Source organism: Ailuropoda melanoleuca, chromosome 1 (genome assembly GCF_002007445.2).
Source record: "Ailuropoda melanoleuca isolate Jingjing chromosome 1, ASM200744v2, whole genome shotgun sequence".
In the NCBI taxonomy this organism is placed as follows: domain Eukaryota; kingdom Metazoa; phylum Chordata; class Mammalia; order Carnivora; family Ursidae; genus Ailuropoda; species Ailuropoda melanoleuca.
In genome coordinates, this window is record NC_048218.1 from 127,968,895 (window position 1) to 127,992,938 (window position 24,044).

Genomic DNA, 24,044 nt, shown 5'->3' on the forward strand with positions numbered 1-24,044 from the left:
TCTGTACCAGGCACCCCTCTGGTACAGATTTATGTCCTTTAACCACAGCAATCATTAAGAAGGCAAATATTATTTTTAAACTAGATATCCAGTGGTTTGAATGACTTAATTTAAGACACCCGTCCTATGTCAAAAAGTTATATTGACTCTTTTGAATATAGAAATTATAGCTAGATTATAAAAAAGTTATATTGACTCTTTTGAATATAGAAATTATAGCTAGATAAATCTGTACCAGGCACCCCTCTGGTACAGATTTATGTCCTTTAACCACAGCAATCATTAAGAAGGCAAATATTATTTTTAAACTAGATATCCAGTGGTTTGAATGACTTAATTTAAGACACCCGTACTATGTCAAAAAGTTATATTGACTCTTTTGAATATAGAAATTATAGCTAGATTGTGAATATTCTATTTTTCAGGTGTATATACACAATATTCAAAAGGAAAATGTGTTTATAACATGGATGCTTTAAAATCTTGCTAGACAAGTTATCAATCTTGTAGCACTTCAGAGTTTGAAATTATCCTTTGCTTTCTTTGCCCAAAGTTAGATCAGGAGAGCCATACTTCTTGAAGTGCTTAGAAAAGTATAGCTTTTTTTTCTGAGGAAGAAGTTCCACACGAACGTTTTTTTGTACGAGTGTTTACACATAACCACAGCAATGAAAATACAATCTTTATTATTACTATGGTGCACATATATACATATAAGTATATATCTCCTTGAGATACATGTAATTAAATTCTATTATAGATCCGATTTTCCGTTTTCCAAGCAATAATAAAACCCAATATGTATCCTGTTATCTGGCATGCAGCAGGGAAAGCACCATCATAAATTTAAATTCATTATCAAATTCAAATTTCAGTTGTCCCAAGAATAGGTTCCCAAATCACCTGCGTTAATTAGATGGTATATGTCTTTCATGACACAAGCCATTAAGAAGATCATTGTGGTGGAGGCAGTAAATTCGGTTTCATAGAACATTGGAAGCTGAGTCTGACTGCTCTCCTTCTCTTCGTTCTCATTTTATATTTGCACCTCTGCTCATTATGTCTGCCTTTGTGAGATGTCCTCCCATCTTTCTTCTATCCATTTAGATTGTACTCAGAGAGCTTTGGAACTGAAGGGGGGGGTCTTAGTGATCATGGACCAGCAGTTTACAGATGTCAGAACTGAAGCTTGAGAGGGGACACCCTGATAAGGTCATACAGTGGTGTGTGGCAGAGTGAGAGGACAGTCTCTTGGTTATACCATACTGCCTCATGTATATAAAAATAAATTTGGGAAATCATGGCTTTTCTCTCAAGACTCAGCTCCAGCCTCCCTCTTTAATAGCACCATTTCTGACTGGATAGCAAGGGCACTTGTTTGAATCCAGGTGACACTCTCCACTTTCTCTATGACAAGGAACACGTTCTTTTATCTCCATCGGTTCAGGGTCCTCGCACGTAAAATGGAGAAACTAACAGCTCCTACCTCACAGGATTGTGAAGAGCCTCAAATAAGTTAATATTCATGAAATGCTTACAATAGCACCAGGCCATAGTAAGTGCTCAATTAAGTATTATTATAACCATTGTTATAATTATTTCTATTAATCACTCTTCCCTATTTCATATTTTTTCACAAATACAACTTCATTTAGCACTTACTTATTTTCCAGGTGTTTTTTTAAGAATGTCAGTTTGTTCCAGTTGTCTCTTTCCAGCCCAAGTCATTTTGGGATAGGGGCCATGTCCTACATTTCTTCTGTGCACCTCCACAGGGCTTAACAGAATGTTTGAGCCAAAACAGGTATTCTGTAAATACTGTTGTTTTCTGCTGGTTGATATTAAAATGAATAGATTGCTAATAGTTGTAACTGTGGCCAACTTTTAGATATTTTCAGAGAAAATGCCAATTAAAATGTGGTAACCAAGATATNCTCTTCCCTATTTCATATTTTTTCACAAATACAACTTCATTTAGCACTTACTTATTTTCCAGGTGTTTTTTTTAAGAATGTCAGTTTGTTCCAGTTGTCTCTTTCCAGCCCAAGTCATTTTGGGATAGGGGCCATGTCCTACATTTCTTCTGTGCACCTCCACAGGGCTTAACAGAATGTTTGAGCCAAAACAGGTATTCTGTAAATACTGTTGTTTTCTGCTGGTTGATATTAAAATGAATAGATTGCTAATAGTTGTAACTGTGGCCAACTTTTAGATATTTTCAGAGAAAATGCCAATTAAAATGTGGTAACCAAGATATGGAAGCAACCCAAATGTCCACCCAGAGATGAATGGGTAAAGAAGATGTATATCGTATATCATATATATATACATATATATATATATAATAGAATGTTAGCCGTAAAAAGAAAATGTGATCTTGCAGCTTGCAACAACATGGACGGACTTAGAGGTTATAATGGTAGGTGAAATAAGTCTGACAAAGACAATTACCATACGATTCCACTCATATATGGAATTTAAGAAACAAAACAAATGAACAAAAAAAGAGAGGGGGAAAAACCAGATTCTAAATACGGAGGACAAATTGGTGGTTGCCAGAGGGCAGGTGGGTAGGGGAATGAGTGAAATAGATAAAGGGGATTAAAAGTAGGCTTGTGATGAGCATGGAGTAATGTATAGAATTATCGAATCATTATATTGTACACCTGAAAGTAATGTAACACTGTATGTTAATTATAATTCAATTAAAAACAAAAAGAAAATGTGATAAGTGTATAATAGGCTAGGGCTCTTTGTTAAAAAAGCAGAGACCACTGCACACTCCTAGTATTTGAAGGTACATAATAAGGCCCTCAGAGTACATGGTTCTAGGAGTAGGGGGTAGAGGATTGACTATTTCGCATTGCTATCAGGGCCCTTGTGTAAGACGCTGCTGGATACTTTCAAACTGTTCTGTTGGTACCATATCAGTATTATACTAAGCCCTGAAGCCAGAACAACGTCTGACTAAGACACATTTTTAATGCATGTTCTTGGCTACACATTGGAATTGCTTGGTAAGCTCCTGAAACTCCCAGTAACCAGGCTTTATCCCAAACCAGTTAACTCAGAATCTCTAGGAACCAGTATTTATCCCATCTCTTCAGATGATGCCTTTTTGGGGGAACTTCTGGGCCAGACTATTGGGTTGCAAGAATGTTGTTCTGTGGCAAATTTACCCAGAGTGGGGCCTGTCATAATTACAACAATATAGCTATTTTGTAAAATGTTGTGAAGTAATATGCAGCCTAGACATTGACTCACTTTCTAGGAGGGATTTGAAGAATCAGGAGATATTTGAATGTGAATCTTGTTACCAAGGCTGTGAAACCTTGAAGCCTTATTTTGTTTGATTCATTTCCCTTCCACATGAGTGTGGCTGGAACTTTTGTTTTCCTTTTTGGTCAGGCTGACTCCTGCAGATGTGTCATTTTCCACACACACACGGTATTTCTGCTTTATGCCCAAACAGAGTGGAGTGGCAGTTCCTGAGTCATGGCTTTTGAGTCTTCTGCAGCACTCTGTGATTTCCCTGGGAGTCTCTTATCCTTCCTAGCCTTGTGGTTTCTCTGGCTTCATGAATTTTGTCTCAAGATGTAGCTTAAAACAAAACAAAACAAAACAAAAAACCTCGCATGAGAAAAAGGGCATCGTTAGGATATGTCAAAATACAAACCTGTTTTTCTGTTTCTTTGTCAAATATGACCTATTCTTTTATTCTAGAAGATTCTGTTTCACTAGGGAATGTAACGTGATATTTTTCTATTACTTTTAATTTCTTTAGTTAAATCATTCTTGTATTGACTCAGAAAAAACATTCCTTGAGTATCTGTGATGTGTCAGGCATTGTGATAGTTGCTTGGAATATAAAAATTAAAGACCTAGTCCCTTACAGGTCAAGTGCTATGGTGAAGCATGTATGTTCTGTTATGAGGACATGTAGAAAGGGTACCTATCCAAACATGGGGGGGACTGTACTCATATGTATTGGATCATTTAATTCTCACAATAACTTTGGGATGGAGGGGACATGGTATTTCCATTTTATAGACAAGAAAACTGGGTCTCAGAGTAAGTCATTTGCCTAAGTTCACAAAGCCAGGAAGTGAATTTTTAATTTAATTGCTCATTCCTGGCAATGTTTTTATTAATATTATTATTAATAAACTTTGGTTTTAGAGCACTTTTAGGTCACAGCAAAACTGAATGGAAAGTATAGACATTTCCCAAATACCTCCACTGCCCCCCATAACTCCCCACTATTTCCTGCCTCCTGCACTACAGCGATACATTTGTTACAACGGATTAACCTACACTGACACATCATTATCACTCAAAGTCCCTAGTTTACAGTAGGATTCACTCTTAATGTTGTACATTCTTTGTGTTTTGACAAATATGTAATGACATGTGTCCACTATTATAGTATTAAATGGAATCATTACACTGCCCCAAAAATCTTTTATGTTTGCCTATTCATCCTTGCCTCCCTCCTTACCCCTGGCAACTGGGGATGTCTTTACTGCCTCTGTAGTTTTGCCTTTTTCAGAATGTCATATAGTTGGAATCAGACTGTATGTAGCCTTTCCAGTTTGGCTACTTTCATTTAATAAAATGCATTTATTTATCCATGTTTTGTCATGGTTTAGTAGCTCATGTCCTTTTGGCCCTGAATAGATACTCCGTTGTTTGGATGGACAACAGTTCTGTTCCATTCACTTATTGAAGGCTATCTTGGTGGCTTTCAAGCTTTGACAATTATGAATAAGACTGCTATATACATCCAGGTGCAGGTTTTTATGTGAACAGAAATCTTTAATTTATTTGGGTAAGTACTATGAGTCATGATTGCTGGATCATACACTAAGATAATGTTTGTTTCTATAAGAAAATGCCAAAGTGTCTTCCAAGGTGGCTATAGCATTTTGTATTCTCACCAGCAATGAATAAGCGTTCTTCCTGTTCCACATCCTCACCAGGTGTTGTTGGTGTTTTGCACTGTGGCCATAATAGCTGCGAAGTGGCATTTCATTGTTGTTTTAATTTGCAATATTCTAATGACCTATGATGTTGAACATCTTTTCATATACTTACTTGCCATCTGTATATTTTTTGGTGAGGTGTCTATTCAGATCTTTTGTCTGTTTTTTAAAAAATCGAGTTGTTTATTTTCTTATTGTTGGGTTATTTATTAATATTTTATATTGGAGGTCAACCTAAGAAAATCATCTTATTAAAAAAAAAAAAAGCATCTCTTGATAGCTCAGCTGGGAGCTGACCTAGCACTCATACCTGGGCCGTGGTATTCTCATGTAGAATATAAACAGTTTTATAGAACATCAACATCAGACAAGGCCATCTTGAAACTGATGGCTTGAACCAAAACCAAGCCCACTTTGTAGTCATACCTGGACACAGACAAAAGCAGGAACATGGTGCAAATCACAAAAATGACCATCCCTCTCTCCATGCGAACTTTTATCAATCACAACTTTACCCTATGTCATTCCTCATGTTTCCCATATAAAATTAGTATGGTACTCTGTGATAAAATTGCCCCCACTTTCTGATAGCACCAAATCCAAAAGCAAAACCATCTATCCCTGTAACCTTCTTAGCAGGATTAGGGGGGTCCCAGGATGCAGGACTTTCAGTACTAACATCAGGAAATTCCCAGGACAGGCTGATCACCCTACTGTCTAAAATAACCTCACACAAGCCCAAAGTTTAACAAGCCTTTGCTAACATCCTCTTACTGAGATACTTCCCAGTTCCCAATAATATTTTGTCTTGTTTGCTGTAAACACTTCCAATCAGTCCAACCTTGTTATGCTGTAGGTGTGGTCCTCGTGGTCTTTGGTGCTGGACAAAGACCAATCCACAAAATCAAAGCAACTACGATAGCAATGAAATCAACAGATTAGCCCTTAACAAAAATGTTTTAAATTATTGATATCCCTCTAACAACAGAACATGGAAAATTGCATAACTTACAGGGCAGCCAAACGACATGATGAATCTTAACATACAAAACAAATGTCTAGAAAATATTGTCGATGTCATGATAAGAAAGACTTTGTTTTGTTGTTTCTATAACAACTTCTCTTCCTTTCTGTCTCAGGGATCATGTCTGACCACCAGTTTGGTAACCAGTTTATGTGCAGCGTGGTGGCCTCTCATGTGAGTCATCTGCCCACAACCAACCTCAGCTTCGTCTGGATCGCTCCACCTGCTGGCACCGGCTGTGTGAATTTCATGTAAGTACCCAAAGTGTCTGTGACCCATAGGGAAGGCAAATATACCTCTCATGGGACTACATGTAGGGTGAGTATTTAAATGTATTATTTTCACAGGTTTGACCTTAATTAAAGCCACTAATTTTGTTGTCAAAAAGAGGTCAGGATCATGAAAAAAAGATAATGCAGTTTATTTTTGCATGTATCTTTATACTTCAAGAGATCTAAATTGGATTTCAGCTGACAAAAAATAAACTGTAGGATAAAAGTATGTGAAGAAATCAAGGCAGTAGGAAAACGAATGTTAGGAAAGTAAGATGGAAACAAACACAAAACATGCCATAAGGCTCCATTCATGTTTTGTAAGATCACAAATTAAGCTTTCAGCTCTCTGGCCATAAGCGCCAAGAGAGAAATGTGACCAGTTAGGTGACTGATAATGGTGAGAAGTCAGGAGGCCCATAGAAACTTAATGACCCTCTTGTGTGCTTTCATTAAGAGGAAGCTGAGAAATGTGAATGATGTCCCAACAGCAACCGTAGATATTAACACCGTGCTGCGGTTCAAAGGCTGAGACTCGCTCCATCTCTCAGTGTAAACTGTACCCCTCCCCCTGCCCCAGAATCTCTGCTCCTCATACTTCTTAGTCTTCTCTCTTTTTTATACCATTTTTTACTTCTAGCATAATATATTTCATTTATTTAATTATGTGTATTATTTATTGTCTGTCTCTTCCAACCAAAATGCAAGTTCCCTGAAGGCAAGAATTTTTTCCTGTCTTCTTAACGGATCTGCCCCAACTGTCTAGAACAGTCCCTGGCACTCAGTACACACTCACTAACTATTTGTTTAATGGAGGAGTAGGCCAATGGAATAAGGTCAAGGGCAGTTCAGAAACATCTATTCTATGAGCAGTGAGGCAAAAGAGAGCTGGAGGGCATCTTGAATGGTTTTCTATTCTGAACCTTCTGCTCAGACAACAACATCCCATAAAACCTGCATACTCTAAAATTACCCACTACCTTTCCTTCACCTTTAATAACATACAGTTCAGGGTCAAGGGTTGCTATGGCTCCCACATCACCAATTATATACTTTCCGCCTATCCTCTGGGTTACCCAAGCTGCAAACATCAGATTAATCCTACCCAGCTGATTGACATTTAATCCTATCATTTCTCCTTTAGAAAGTTTGTTCATACTAGAACCTTTTCCTTCCAGTACCTTTTGCTAAGATGATTACAGTAGCTCCTTAAGTGATCTGTTCTCCAGCCTGCTTCTCCTCCAGTCCATCCTGGACATTGTCGTCGAGCTAGTCTTCCTAAGGCACAACCTTGATCACTTGGACCTTGGATACCTTAAACCTCCTTTCTGAAGATCAGCCCTTTGGCTTGGGTTGGAAGAGTCTTCTCAGTCTTGCCGTGTAGCATCTTCTGTTTTATCTCCAGTGTGCATGTCCCGATTAGGCACAAATTGCAAGACTTCCCACGACTCCGTAAACGTTCCCTGACTTAATCTTTCTCTGTGCTTTTCCCTATCCCAGAATGCTTTTTCCCCTCAACTCGTTATTGAAGTCCTACCCATTCTTTAAGGCCTCTTTAAAATGCCAACTCTTCTATAAAGCTCCAAGATATCACCAACAGAAGTGATGTGTATGATTGCATTTTGCTTGTAACTCTATTGTAATGCTGGTTATATTTTACTGTATACTTATTCAAGTTAATTTCTTGCCTTTGCTGTTAAATTAGATTGCACAGGGATACGTTTTTATTTCTTTGTGATTCTACCCACAGTTGGTACAACATCTCATACATAGATATCACAGAAGGTGACCCTTGAGTTAAATGATGTTCAGTATAGTCTTTTACTTTAGTTTAATAGTAATCTCTGACTCTTTGTTTTGGCATGCTCTATCTTATTCATATTGGCACTGGGAAGGGTAATTTAAATTCTCGCCATGTATAACTTCTTCATTTAAGACAAGAATTACTTTTTTAAAAGCTAAAACATAAAGGAAATCTATATCAGCAGCATACAACTGCCTATTTCCAGGTAGATATAGTTTTGAATTGAATCTGTTTAAAAGTGGTGTTTGATGGCTTCTTGCCTCACTGTTCCTAGGGTCCCAAACTCTATTTTCTTCTGAGAAATAGCTTAGGTATTTTTTTAAAAAGATTTATTTATTTATTTTAGAGAGAGAGTGCATGTGCACCTGAGTTGGGGGAAGGGCAGGGGCAGAGGGAGAGAAGCAGACTCCCCGCTGAGCACAGAGCCCAGTAATGTGATTCTCAATCTCAGGGCCCTGAGATCATGACTGAGCCAAAATCAAGAGTCCGACACTTAACCAACAGATCCACCCAGGCACCCCATAACTTAGGTATTTTAAATCTTAACCCAAACAATGTTTTCTTAGAAAAATACCGTTTGGTCAGAAGTAATATTTCCTGACTGCAAAGAAATTCATATCCTCTCACCCATATTTCCCAATAAAATTTTGATGATGCAGTTTGCACTTTTTAGCATTCTTTTCTTTTAAGATTTTATCTGTTCGAGAGAGCGCACAAGGGATGGGGGGAGGAGGGAGGGAGAAGCAGACTCCCTGCTGAGCAGGGAACCCTAAGTTGCTGGATCCCAGGACCCTGAGATCATGACCTGAGCAGAAGGCAGATGCTTAACTCACTGAGCCACCCAGGCGCCCCTTAGCATTCTTAATAAGCAGTTAATTCTTTACTTATTGTAAGCCATGACTGTATTGAATGTTACATAGAGGAGCTGCTTCCTGTGTGGGCAGGATGCTTTTATTTATCTCTTTTCCTAATTAGATTGTGAGAGAGTCCAGGAACACTGAAGATCAAACTTGGGCCTCTGAAGCAATTTATTTGAACTTTTCTGAGCCAAGTCTTGCAATTTCTTGCCTTTGTTTCTTTCTCCAGAATTTATGATGTGTTCAGTAGAGCTCTATGTAAGGGTTAGTATCTGTAATTAGTATGTGCCCAGCAGTACTTGAAGGAGATTGTTAATGTTCAACATTAACTTTGAATATTAAACAAAAATAAAATAAAACAAGGTCTATGACATTTGAATGTAAATATACCATGATTCTCTCTTTTCTGACTAATCCCCAAACTTAAAGCTGTCATTTTTTTCTTTTTTTTTTAGAGAGGAAGAGGGGGAGGGGTAGAGGGAGAGAAAGAGAGAGAATCCCAAGCAGGCTCCATGCCCAGCACAGAGCCCAATATGGGGTCCAATCTCATAATCCCAAGATCATGACCTGAGCTGAAATCAAGAGTTGGTCACCCAACCAACTGAGCCACCCATGAGCCCCAAAACTGTCATTTTTTTTTAGGGGAGGAGGAATTACTTTTTAGAAATTAAACTTTAGCCATGCTTATATGCTTTCGTAATATGTTTTATGTAACTTTTTCATGTTGTGAGTTAATTCATATCATTAGTTACTTTTTCACATGTATTTTCTTTTTTAACTGGACTTTATTTATTTATTTAATTTATTAATTTTGAGGGAGAGAGTGGCAGGAGAAGGGCAGAGGGAGAGGGAGAGAGAGAATCCTGAGCAGGCTCCAGCATGGAGCCCAACACTGGCCTCCATCTCATGACCCTGAGATCATGACTTGTGCCAAAATCAAGAGTCAGATACTTAACTGACTGAGCCACCCAGGTGCCCCTCAACTGGACTTTAAAGCCCCCAAGGTCAGGGACTATGTATAGTCCTATTATATACCTAAGAAATCCCAATGCTGAAACTACAGACAATAGAAGGCCCTCAGTAAATATTTCTTAATAACTAATAATGATATCATATTTCATTGATCTCAAGATACAGATTTCTTACATTTTGGGAACTCTGAAGTTGAGTTTCATCTTACCTTTGATGGCGTCTTACAATCGTAATTGCCAGTCCTAATTTTAAGTGACCAATATGGGTTTCCTATCCTCATTTTGAAATCTGTCTCTAGATGAGATGCAGTAATATTATATAACTCATTCAAATATCAAGAGGCACCTATTTATTTATTCAAACGTTTTTAGTGCCAAAATATTTATTGAAATTTTCACATCTTTAAACAATGTTACATAAAGTGAGCAAACATAAAGATACGGATGACAAATCATATGTTGAAAATAATATCTGGGTAAGTCTATGAAGGCATGGAGGGGAAAAAGGAATATCTATGAGCATTTACTATGATCAGAACTCTATAGGGGCACCTGGTTGGCTCAGTCGGAAGAGTATGTGACTTTTGATCTCGGGGTCATGAGTTTGAGCCCCATGTTGGATGTAGAGATTACTTAGATAAATAAAACTTAAAAAGATAAAACAGTATATTAGGCTCTTTTACAAATATAAGAGGCACCTATTTAAATTTCTGAAATGTGAAGAAGCATATTAGATTTATATGTCAAACATGGGTTTGATCTTGATGTACTATGATGCAGGTTCATTCTTTGGATGCTGATTATATCCTCTCCCTTATCACAAGGGGATTCCATCAGGGAGGGAATGTGTGTATTAAAGACAAAACTTATCACTATTAGATTTAGGTTTAATCGTTTGGACAGAGATGCTAACATACCATTAGAATTAAAAGGGAGCAGAAAAGATCAGATTTGTGCCCAGATTAGTGACAATTTAACCGTAAGTCAAATCCCTCAAAACTAAGAACCGAATTGAGACAAGCAATGTTCTATTTAAGATACTGAAGCAACAACAAAGAATGAACTCAGGCCAGCAAAGACGTACACAAGTAGACTGTATTCGAACATTTGACATGTTAAAGGAAGATTCTCCTAGAAGACTAATTTTTTAAAAAGTATACTAAAACAAGAAAACAAAAAAAACCCCACATCTTTTAAAAAATTGAAGACAACAGCAGTTTCTGAATACCAGACTGGAAATCATACATATGGACAGATTTGAAGTGCTGCCTTGAGTGTATCTCAGAAGCCTTTAATTTTTGATGAGAGCCATTCCACTGTGTCTGGAGGATTCCTCAGGAAAGATAGGATGGTTACCCATTTATTTCCATCCATCAGAAGGAAGAATCACAGATGTATTTGCCTTGTTATTTAAACATTTAAAATGAGATCAGGGATGCTCCCATGGGTGCATTTATTGGGAGTGCATTCATACCTACAGATAAGGATGTCAACAGTTGATACATACAAATGTTATTTTACTTTCTAGGTTTACGTGCCTTACTGCAAAAATAAATCACTTCTCATGGAAGGCTAACATGATTGTATCCACACTGTTAGATAAAACCAGATATGCTATTTTCCATAGGAATTTTATCTGTCTCTTAACTCACAAGTCTCTTATTTTTTTCTGATAGTCTAGTTCTCTTTTTTAAACAGACATTTCCCACCCCGACACAATTATTTCGGTGCTGCTCAAAAATGTATCTTTGAGACCGGATAAAAAAAAATATTATCTACCCTTAAAAGTAAATGGTTAGGACCCTGATGGTTCTCACTCCCTGTAGGTCCCTGTTTTTCATCAAAGTTAAATAGCCAATTAGGCTCAGAAGACAGTCTAAGTTCAGGGTCTAATGTGTATTCTTATTTATCAACTTTCTGGCAAATGAAATCAGGATGCTTCCTGGGGATTTAATTTTTAATTTTAGGAAGTATGATAAAATGTTGAGATAAAATATGTCCATTAATCTCCAGGAAGGTCTAAAGAAATTATTTTTTATATTAATTACAAAATATTTTTAAAAAATTTAATGGATATTCAAAAGGCAAAACTAACCCCTTTGTATTACCTGTCTTCTCCCTTCCTGTCACCTCCTTCCAAGAAGCCACAGTGAAAACAGCATTGGTTATTTTAGGGCAATTTACTGGAGTTTCGTAGGACAGTTTTCTTTTCATCAGAATCATAAGACCATCCGAGAAGTAGAACTGCATTATAGTGAGAAAATTTTTCTATTTCAGTAATGAAATATGGTTAACTAGGGTCCAAAGATGGACCTGCATCTGTGGAAGTCTATCCCACTGCAAATAGTTGTATTAGTGAATTTGTTCTTTTTTTAAATCTCTGTGCTTTTTTTTTCTTTTAGGTAGAAATACCAGTTTTTCCTAATGTCAATTCTAGAAACAAAAACAAAACAAATAAACAAAAAAACAAACTTATGGCAAACCCATCCTTTCATTCCTCCCTTCCCTTCGTGTAATGGAATCATAACTTGTGAAGGGTACTTAAGTAAATGGACTGAGGTTTGGAATCCACAAGATGCTCTTTATTACAAGGCCTTGTGGTTTAGATGGGATTACTACTCCACTTGGCACTTATTACTTGAAATCACATGGAACATTTGTGAAAGCAAAAAAGACCAAGTTCGGCAAATCTAAAAGCTTTATGTATTACAATTCTTAGCAGTTCTCTGTATCTAACAGGAATTTCCTAAATGAGATATGGGCAGAGATTTGGGTTATTTCTTCATTAATAGAATTGATGAAACCAGTTTTAGAGGCCTTATGTGTGATTTTTTTTTTCTCCAAATTGCCTACACAGTCAAAAATAGTGATGACAAAGATGTCTGGGAGCCAGGTGAATAAATTTCTCTCATGGCAGCAACAGCTTCATGGTTTGCCAGTACAGTGACTTGGATAATATATTTTAGCAGCAAGATTTTATTTAGCTTTGCTTTTTTTTTAGTAAAATCTCTGAATATTAAGGCATGATTACAGTATAAAGTAGAATTTTGATTGCTTCTTCCAGATAAGGATTTTTTAAAGAACTTACCTCGTCCACTGTGACTTACTTGGGTATACATACAGACATACCTCACTTTATTGTGTGTCACTTTAGTGCAATTAACAGATACTGCGATTTTTATAAATTGAAGGTTTGTGGCAAACCTGCATTGAACAAATCTGCTAGTGTCATTTTTCCAAAAGCATTTGTTCACTTCATGTCTCTGTGTCACGTTTTGATAATTCTTGTAATATTTCAAACTTTTTCACTATTATCGTATTTGTTATGGTGATCCATGGTCAGTGATCATGACTCGCTGAGAGCTCAGATGATGGTTAGCACTTTCTGGCAATAAAGTATTTTTAAATTAAGGTATATACTTTTTTAAAGGCATAATGCTATTGCTCACCTAACAGACTACACTATAATGTAAACATACCTTTTATATGCACTGGAAAACCAAAAAATTCGTTGACTCATTTTATTGTGATATTTGCTTTGCTTTCATGGTCTGGAATCAAACCTGCAATACCTCCCTGGTATGTCCATGTGATGTATATGTTTATATTTGTGTATATATTTACATACAGACATATATGTATATTCATATATATGCATATATACATACACACATATATTCTAAAATTTGTTTAGAACTATACTTTCTAATACAGTAGCTAAAAGGCACATGTGACTGTTTATTTATTTTTTACATGTGGCTATTTAAATTTAAGTTTAAGTCAAATAAAATAAATAGTTCAGTTTCTTGGTTGTGCTAGCCACGTTTCAAGTTCTCAGGAGCCACGTATGTCTAGTGACTATTATATTGGACAGCACACATCTGGAACATTTCTGTCATTACAGAAAGTTCTAATGTGCAACCCTGAGAGAATCTAATAAATTATCTTTTCCTCTAATGTTACCTTAACATTTACATAATGTAACCATGTACTTCAAAGGTCATATAGAAGGAGTAAAGCTAAGATTTTGCAATGGCCCTATGAACTTAAAACATCATAACAGCTAACCTGGCCAAGCAGGGCAATTTTTTGTAGAAAGCTTGTTACCTAACTGTTCATTTTTTAAAATGATTTTATTTATTTATTTGTCAGAGAGAGTGAGCACAAGCAGGGGGAGTGGCAGGCAGAGGGAGGANTTTATTTATTTATTTATTCGACAGAGATAGAGACAGTCAGCGAGAGAGGGAACACAAGCAGGGGGAGTGGGAGAGGAAGAAGCAGGCTCATAGCTCATAGCTCATAGCAGAGGAGCCTGATGTGGGGCTCGATCCCATAACGCCGGAATCACGCCCTGAGCCGAAGGCAGACGCTTAACCGCTATGCCACCCAGGCGCCCCTAACTGTTCATTTTTTAAAATGATTTTATTTATTTATTTGTCAGAGAGAGTGAGCACAAGCAGGGGGAGTGGCAGGCAGAGGGAGGAGCAGGGTTCGTGCTGAGCAGGGAGACTGATATGGGGCTCCATCCCGGGACCCTGGGATTATGACCCGAGCTGAAGGCAGATGCTTAACCAGCTGAGCCACCCAGGCATCCCTACCTAATTTTGTTTGCTAAGACAGAAATTTCTATGGACCTTAACTTTATGGGGACCTTAACTTTATGTAGGCCAAGTGTGACAGGTGGGTATCCCCTCTGGTTACCTTCTCATACAGTGCTCAGGGCTTAGTACTACTCTTTGGCTACTCTGGGCTAAGGCACTGTTCTCCTCCCTGCCTCCACCCTTGGGTCTCAGCGCCTGCTTCCACCCTGACTGTCACTCCCCCCTATCCCCTGCTACAGTGTTTTAAGTTAAGGGCCTTCTCAAATATGCCCTTACCCCATGACAATTTACCACTGTGAACCTGAGATTTAAAATGAGCTTGTCTAGAATGCTAGTCATTAATATGAAAAGAAGCAACAATGAAATTTGGAATAGCATTTGATGGTGATGATGATGATAGTGATAGTAGTAGTAAAAATAGCAATTTCCATTTAGTGAGCACCTGCATACCAGGCGGCCTATTCAGTTCCTACACTTTCCTAGAACCATAATTACCAAAGAAAGAGCTTTAAGAGCTCACAGAAATAGGTCTGTTTTTATCCAACACATGTCCTTTTAGCTGCCATCCTACATTACTGCTCTGTGTCATACTGTTAAAATAGTGATTGTAAAGATAGTGTAGCAACTCAAGAGGTGTTTGGAGTATTAAGTGACAAAAACATTAAAAAAATGCATTTCTGCTATTTCGAACACATTAAAATTACGTTTGTGGAAGACTTCTGGCATCATGGAAGACCAGCTCTCATGACAGAAACTCTTTCTATTAAAATCACATAGAAATTTAGATAAATGAGTACATATTTAAGATATAGATAACACTGATTTGAGAGAAAGTGAAGACACAAGGTGCCAGAAGAAAGGAGAGGTATGGAGACTGGGTTAGGAAGTGGGAGCAGACATTATGCAGCATCTACAAGTATTTTAAACCTGGATTTAGGTCCTAGGCCTGGAGTTTTAACCTCAGTGGAATCTGGAGCCATCGCTGAGAGCCTTTTCAAAGACAGCAGGAGAAAGGGAAGGAGAGAGAGCTGGCACTGGGCCCACTGCATGGAGCCTAGAGCCTCAAGTATCATCCAGCTCTGCCTGGGAAAACAGCAAAGCTTGTCATTTGACTGAGACTTTTGGTAAAGTAAGTCACTTGTGAGAAACTAAAGCTCTATGAGGAGTCTGACTTGACTTTACCTTATTAACCTGGTATAGAATATCAAGTTAAGAAAGTCACATCAAATAGAAGGTTTAAAAGGAGAAAATAGAAAGAATAAGGACAGACTTATCTGAAGAGATAATGGTAAAGAATTTTCTAGAATTAAGGAAGATGTGAGTCTTTTCTATCTAAGCAACATAAAAAAGTTAGCATTGGATCAGATCATGGTGAACCTTCAGAGTATCAAAGAGAAAATCTCAAAGGCAACCAAAGACAAAAGGTAGATTTCCTGTCATTTTAGTGTGGTAGTGGCTTCCTGATCAGCAGCAAGAGATGCCAGGAGACAATGGAACAATATCTTCAAAGTCGTGAAGGAAATGCATTGTCATCCTAGAATTCTGTACCTAGATGAATTATCAGTTAGGCATGAAAAACAAAATAAAGACAGTAAAAAAAAGAGGCTTGATATTCTTACCACACACAGAAACAGACCATTTTAAACCAAGTTTTTAAAAGATGTGCTTTAGTAAGAAGAAAACAAACTCAGAAGAAAGGTGTAGGATGTAAGAAATTATGTAGTAATTAATAATAATTAGCAAGCACATTAGAATTCTAAATAAGCTTTGAATATGTAATAAGTTTATATATAAAATATACACCAATAACTATTTTTAGATCGAATTTAAAGACAAAGAATAACTAAAATACTAAGCAACATGAATGTGTGAGTTGGAAAAAGGAGAGAAGTCAGTATTAAAGTTTTCTAAGGTCCTCAAATTATCCTGGAAGAAAGTTGTAGATGCAGTTAAAAACATAAATGTATAGAACTGAGATAGAAATGTAACTTCCAAAACAGTGGAGGGATTAGAGAAAAAATTAAAGAAAACTCAACCCGTCTAAAGAAAGGAAAAAAGGTTAACTTCAAAACCATAGACATATGACTCTCAAACAACACAGAGATTAGGGGCACCAACCCCCTGCATGGTCGAAAATCTGCATATAACTTTTGCCCTCCCCCCCCAACTTAACTACTAATAGCCTACTGTTGATCAGAAGCCTTACTGATAAGATAAACAGTTAATTAACACATATTTTGTACGTTATATGTATTAAATACCATACTTTTACAATAAAGTAAGCCGGAGAAAAGAAAATGTCATTAAGAAAATTATAAGGAAGAGAAAAAACATTTACAGTACTTGATCGTATTTACCAAAAAAAAAAAAATCCCCTTATAAGTGGACCTGCACAGTTCAAACCCATGCTGTTCAAGGGTCAACTGCATATATATATTTACAATAAATATAAACAGATTAAATTTACCAGTTAATACAGTTTGACTTTCAAAATCCAACTTTAAAAATCTAGCAATGTACTGCTTCCAAGAGACAAACCTAAACATAATGGCACAAAAACATTGAAAGTAAAGAGATAGGAAAATATATACCAGGCAAATTCTAACAAAAAGGAAGTTGGTGTCATTATATTAATTCCAGACAAAGTAAGTAAAACGTAATAGTATTAGAGATAAATATTCCAGGTAATTTCCTAAGGACAAAATAACATTCATATAGATAAAGCTGAAAGAAAAACGCAAAATTAAAAACTGGCTTTGAGGTGACAAGAATATTGAGTATGTATTTTCCAATATTTCAAATGCAGTAGTGTTATAAAATTATTTGAAGAAAAATTCTTTAAAAATTATTTGTTGAATGGATGAATGAATGCATGCATACATAAATGAAAAATTGCAAGAATCCACAAATGTACCAGAAGACTGTGTTAGAAAATTAGGATTTACACTATGCTATTTAAACCTCCAGATATTGCACTGATAACAGAGGGCTTTATATTATAATAATTTAGGCATTCTGGAAATAACAATTTGGTCATTTAACAAAACTTTATCAATAACTTAAAATTCTGATTTGCAGTTAATTTTTCTCTAATAATTCATGTGATATATAAATTCTTCTGAATCATAATTCTGACATCTTAAACATGCTGGAATATAATAATTCTATTGTTAATTAAGCTAAATGAGATATCTCCTGTTTTTGAATGTTATTTAGACTAACATAAAATAAAAAGGTTAATATTATCAATAGTATTTTTTTAATCGAAAGGCCCAAGTTCATGTAAAACTTTGCTCTTAAAATTTTCTTTAATACATGCAGTTTGAGGAAGTAAATTTAAACCCACATATTTTCTGGAATTTTAAGGTAGCCTTTTAACATTACATCACTGCCTATTCAAAAGTTGTCATATTTAGCGCTGAGAAATAAATATTAAAATTATTTCCATCTCCATTTTAGCACTTCACAATATTGAAGTCAGGTTTGGTTACCCACATTGACAAGTCCTAAGCTGGAAACAAAAATGTGTTAGTCAAATGTCCTCCATTTGTTCCTACTATTAGTATTTAGAGAAGGGATTAGGAATAATATGAGCATATTAGTTATCTGGGCTGACATATATTTCAAAAGAGCAATGTCCAAAAATATCATACAAATGAAAAACAGTAGAAATGCTTCTAATTAAAAATGCGCGCTGTGATTGCAAAGGAGCCAAGATGGTAGGTCCCTTAATCAACCTCTGGTTTTAACTTAAGCAAATATATTGAAAGTAAGGCTGTAAAGCTAAGCTACATAAGCCTTTCTTCTAAATCCGCCTGCAGGCATTAATGCTCAGATTTGAGATGGCATCCTTATTTGCTAAGTGCAAAGATGGTTACAAAAGAGCTTTTCTCACTTTGAGGATAAAAGCTAAAGTATTCTTTAATTTTGGTTACTGCCCGGCTCATCTTAGCACCATAATAGTTATTTGGCTCGAAACCAAAAAGTAGCAATACCGTGCTTACATGTCTATGGATCAAAATTAGATGAAAAATTGCTGTTTCTCATCTCCAAAGCTATTTGCTGCACATTTTATAACCCTCAAGATGCCTTTTGTAATATGTGATAACAGAGCCAACTGCAGCATCTGCCTGGAAAGAGATTACTTTAATTATGGACTCAATGTCCTATTTTCTGCAAGTGATCCCCAGAGACAGGCTTCCTGCCGGAGGAGAGGTGCAAGGATGCACATTAAAGCCTACACATCAACCACGAAGGGGTGGATAAAGTGAGACAAGGACACCCATAAACCGCCTTCATTTTCCTAGTCTGTGATGTGATGGAAGAGTCTACAGTGATAGGTTTTTAATTATTCTAGCATCTGTTGTTATGGACTTCTGATGGTGAGGGCAAGATGAGCTTATAAAAGAGAGCAGAACCTTCGACAAGTCTGTGAAGGAAACAGGCTGTATTAAAAAGGTTTGGTAAAACATAATTTTCTTTCAAGTTTTCCTTCCAAATTGAAAAATATATGCACTGTATCAGTTACTTGCTGTAATATTATTAGAAAGTGAAGCTAAGTGGCTTTCTTGTCAACCCCAGTTCTGGATAACACATCAAGTGCCTCATTATTAAGAATTCATTTGCTATTCAGTATAATAGAGCTGCTCATAATGAATTTCATTTAGAATCAGTGTGTGTGTCTTATGTATTTCCAAGGAAGTTCTTTATAATTTAACATTGATTTAACATTATGAGTGGACACTTAAAGCAAATTGTTACCTTGTTCGTATTAATTACAGAATTAGACTCCTTGATGAATAGCTTTTGAGAAGGAGCGTGTGGGCTTTCTTTTTAAAAGCATAGCACATACTCATATAAGATATTTGGGATTTCATCTGATTTCTCAAAAAGTATAAGCATATTTTGCATTTTTTAAAAGATGGGGGATTATAGAAGAGCAACCATGGGAATTAATTTTAAACTTCAAAAGAGGAATTTAAGGGATTTGGCATGGAATCATTTCCTGTGGGGTAGGGAAAGATGGAACGGAAAAATGTACCTACAATCATATTAGGTGAAAACAATCAAGTCTTTTAAGTATTATACCAACTATGACTTTGGTTATTTTCTGGTGTTAAAATGAAGTGTTAATAATATATTTTGAGAAAGAAATCTAAGTAAATATATCTTCAGGCATTTTAAATGGTAACATTTAATTCTAAAATATTACAATGAAATATTTGCTTTTTTGGAAATATTTGGTATTTTTAAGACCTTGTAATTTATAGTAAATACCACATTGGAGAAATTTTTAAATGTATGTTCAAAAGGATAGCTCTACAGAGGTTTCTGTATTGTACAGATGGATGGTAGATGAAGAATTGAATCTGTGTTATCTATATATCATCAGAACTTATAAATAGAAGGTGTTTAGCGTTTGTCTCCATTTAAAGATCTTGGGTATAATAAATTAAAGCAATATTTATGGACTCTAAGAAAAATAAAAGCCTATTAGAAGAAACTGAGAGTATAAATAACTGTACTGTCATCAGTTCAAGGAAAATAATTCCTAATTTTTAAATTTATAGTTTGCTATTAAAACACAGGTTTCTTTATTTAATATAATGGATCTCAAATATGTTCTGAAATCAGAATTTCTGTACAAATCAACAGCAGGAGGAGATTTCTAAATGGTTCATTTGGAGCATGACGAGATGACTTCTTTAAAGATCAAAGGGAATCAGAATTTTCTCTCAAGAAGTATTTATTCTATAACTTCAGTTCTATATAGTTCACTTTGGCAACTCCAAATCAGACATTTAAAAAAAAACTTATTTTCTAATCCCAAGGTTGTTTGGAAAATATATATATATTCATATATATATATATATATATATTTATTTATTTATACTTTTTTTCCCTGCCAACTATTTCTTTTAGATATTCTCTCTTCTGAGTTTGTTTTTTAGTAAAAATGTCAAGTTTAATTTTTTTGGCTTTCTGTATTTCATGTTTGGGTCAGAATGCAAAATGCCTTTATATGGACTTATAATTTAAAAGAATGACAGTAGACAAATGTATGCTACAAACAGACTGTTCTTCACATTTAAACTTGACAGTGAATACTATTTCCTTTTAAATGTTTAAACTCATTTTATTTTCTGGTTGTGAAAGTAATATTTATTGAAGAAAATGTTTAAAATTACAGCTAAGCAAATACCTATGTATGTCCACACACACCTTCACACCGACACTTGCTTCTGTGTGAATACACATGTGTGCACACGTGCATATACACACACATGTTCCTTTTCCCAGAAATGAGAAAAGTATCTTGGGGTATGTTTCTTTAGACATATGTATGTGTTCAATTTTATTTTTACTACTTGGGGCTCTACCATACGTTCCATTTTATAATCTAGCTTTGTTTTAAAACCTAACAGTACATTTTAAATGTTTTTCTAATAAACATCCGTCTACATCATCATCTGGAGAGTATTCTATTATATGTCTGTACTGTAATGTATTTAATCAGTTCCTTATTTATGGACATTTTGCTTGTTTCCAGTGTTCGCTGTTTTATCAGCTTTATAATGAGCAGTCTTGTAGTTAATGCTTTTTGCACACGCCTAATTACGAAAGCATATTATTTTCATAGTAGAGTTAACTATGAAGTCAACCTGATTAAAATGAAAACCTAAGCTATGAAGCCAACCTGATTAAAATAAAACCACATTATGATTTTTGTGCTAAGGCCAGCATCACAAAGACTAATGATAGTTAACTTTTCAGCTTTAAACAGTAATAGTCTTTCTAATAATGTTTGATAATTATTCATAGGTTAAGTTAAACACTAGTTTCCTTACCATTGTTCTAATACCTAGTCATCACTTTAATTAAGAAGACTATCTCTCCTGTTATGTTCTCGTATTATGAAATAAGTCAGAGAAAGACAAATACTATGTGATTTCAGTCATATGTGGAATTTAAGAAACAAAACAGATGAACATAGGGGAAAAAAAGAGAGAGAAGCAGACCAGAAAATAGACTCTTAACTAAAGAGAACACACTGAAGGTTGCTGGAGGGGCGGTGGGTGGAGGGATGCACTAAATGGGTGATGGGGATTAAGGAGGGTACTTGTAATGAGCCCTGGGTATTGTATGTAAATGATGAGTCACTAAATTCTACACCTGAAACTAATATTACACGGCATGTTAACTAACTGGAATTTACATAAAAACTTGAACAAAAAAAAAAGGAAACTGTCTCTCACTTTGCAACATCTTCTGTTCCATTGTTAAATTTCAATAAATGCCTTTTAAAGGTCTGTTTTATAAGGCAAACTAATTCAGTTGAAAAGCAACACATTGTGTCTACTTTCCAAAGCTCCCTGGAACACAGGGCCTTGCAGCTAACTAGTCAGTAGTGAGTGAACCTCTTAGTCTAATGTTAATACTTTTTAAAAATCTTTGTTGTTGGGGCGCCTGGGTGGCACAGCGGTTAAGCGTCTGCCTTCGGCTCAGGGTGTGATCCCGGCGTTGTGGGATCGAGCCCCAAATCAGGCTCCTCCACTAGGAGCCTGCTTCTTCCTCTCCCACTCCCCCTGCTTGTGTTCCCTCTCTCGCTGGCTGTCTCTATCTCTGTCGAATAAATAAATAAAATCTTAAAAGTAAAATAAAAATCTTTGTTGTTTTAGCTCTATAATCTGAATGTAGCATTCCCATAGAGAATGTATTCCCCTAGTAAATAAGAGTTGGCTTTATTATATTATATAAATGTTCACTCTCTACAGTCCTAATTATTTAATGATTATAGGCCCAGAGTAGAGCCTTTAAAATTGTCACAAGTGGTAACATCTACATTTTTCTGTTTATTAATGCTATTTTATTCTAGCATTGTCATTGTCTATCCTTTCTTTCTTCCATAATCAATTTAGTCTTTCCTGGAAAAGTAAATTCTAATACAAGTATCCTTAAGTTTTTCCTAAAGGAAATCCTACAGACCGAATCTTAGAAATTGTGGTTTATTATACAAACAAATGTGAGCATGTTTAATATTGACCATTTTAACAATGTGGAGGAATCTTTAAAGTCCTTTTCATCTTCATCTCTGCTTTTGCTATATTAAAACCATGGTCGGGGCGCCTGGGTGGCACAGCGGTTAGGCGTCTGCCTTCGGCTCAGGGCGTGATCCCGGTATTATGGGATCGAGCCCCACATCAGGCTCCTCCGCTATGAGCCTGCTTCTTCCTCTCCCACTCCTCCTGCTTGTGTTCCCTCTCTCGCTGGCTGTCTCTATCACTGTCAAAGAAATAAATAAAATCTTAAAAAAAAAAAAAAAAGCATGGCATTACTCACATAGAGAGGGCCTGGCCACATATTTAGAACCTTGGCCTGCTGCTTTCGATATCTGTTTGCCCTTGGTCTCAACTCAGTGATTCATAAATCACCGCAAAGTGAGAATTCACATTGAAATATTCAAGCTTATGGGTAACACTAGACTCCTCCAGGGAGTGAAATACTAGCCTGATATGAATAAGTTGTAGGATGATATTGTAAACATGAATGAGAAGAAGAGTGGCAAAATGTGTATCAACATGTAGACAAATTTTTAAAAATATGAGCAAAGAACAATAATTTGAGCTGTTATTACAAAATCACGGTCTTTGAGTTGTCAGTTCTGTTCCAAGAGGGAGATTCAAGGTGCAGTTATGGACTGTGTCTTCAACTTCAGACAATGCTATTGTGGATTTCATGATCCTCCAAATTCTGGGGAACCTCCAGGGCTACTAGAAAGTGAAAAATGATGGTCTTACGAGCATCAGTCTCTGGAATAGTGATTGCAATGTTAGATAAAATTATTTTATTATTTTTTTAAATTTTATTTATTTATTTGAGAGAGAGTGAGTGCAAGTAGGGGAAGGAGCAGAGAAGGGAGGCACAGAGTGGGAAGGAGAGAATATCCAACAGACTCCCATGGAGCCTGATGCAGGGCTTGAACTCATGACCCTGAGATCACGACCTGAGCCAAAATCAAGAGTCAGACACTTAACTGACTGAGCNGTGTGTGTGTGTGTGTGTGTGTGTGTGTGTGTGTGTGTGTTGTCAGAGAAAGAAGGCTCTGGAGTACCACTATAAATCAGTTTTTCTTTTGGAGGATAAGTTCCTGCATATTATCTTTTTATATTTTTATGTAAATTAAAACATGATTTACATTTTTAAATTTTTTAATGTAATGGCACCTGTCTTGAAAGCTAAATCCCCTTTTTGCTAATTCTACATCGAGAAAATGAAGATAAAATCTAGAGCACACAGAAGTGCCTTTTTTTTTTTCTATTTTAGAGAACTTGATGTATAACAGTTCAACTTACAGGATATTATACATGATTAAACTTAAAAAATAAATGCTTTTTTATTAAAGATTTAACTGGGGATTTAAATATCAAATATCTTTGAAATACATTTTTTTTTCAAATCCATTTACACGGAGCTTTTCAGTATAGCAGGAGATGAGCATGGCCTTGGATAATTACTATTTGTAAAAAAAAAAA

At 36.0% G+C, this 24,044-nt stretch overlaps 1 protein-coding gene across 2 annotated transcripts in view; it reads left to right on the top strand.

The window, feature by feature from the left end:
- Positions 1–24,044, top strand: part of RELN (reelin) — a 489,518-nt gene that overhangs the window by 129,141 nt on the left and 336,333 nt on the right. For both annotated transcript variants that reach the window (XM_034666797.1, XM_034666804.1), the window contains exon 3: positions 6,122–6,257. In XM_034666797.1, the coding sequence (XP_034522688.1) occupies positions 6,122–6,257 (136 nt within the window). The remainder of the gene's footprint in view (positions 1–6,121; positions 6,258–24,044) is intronic.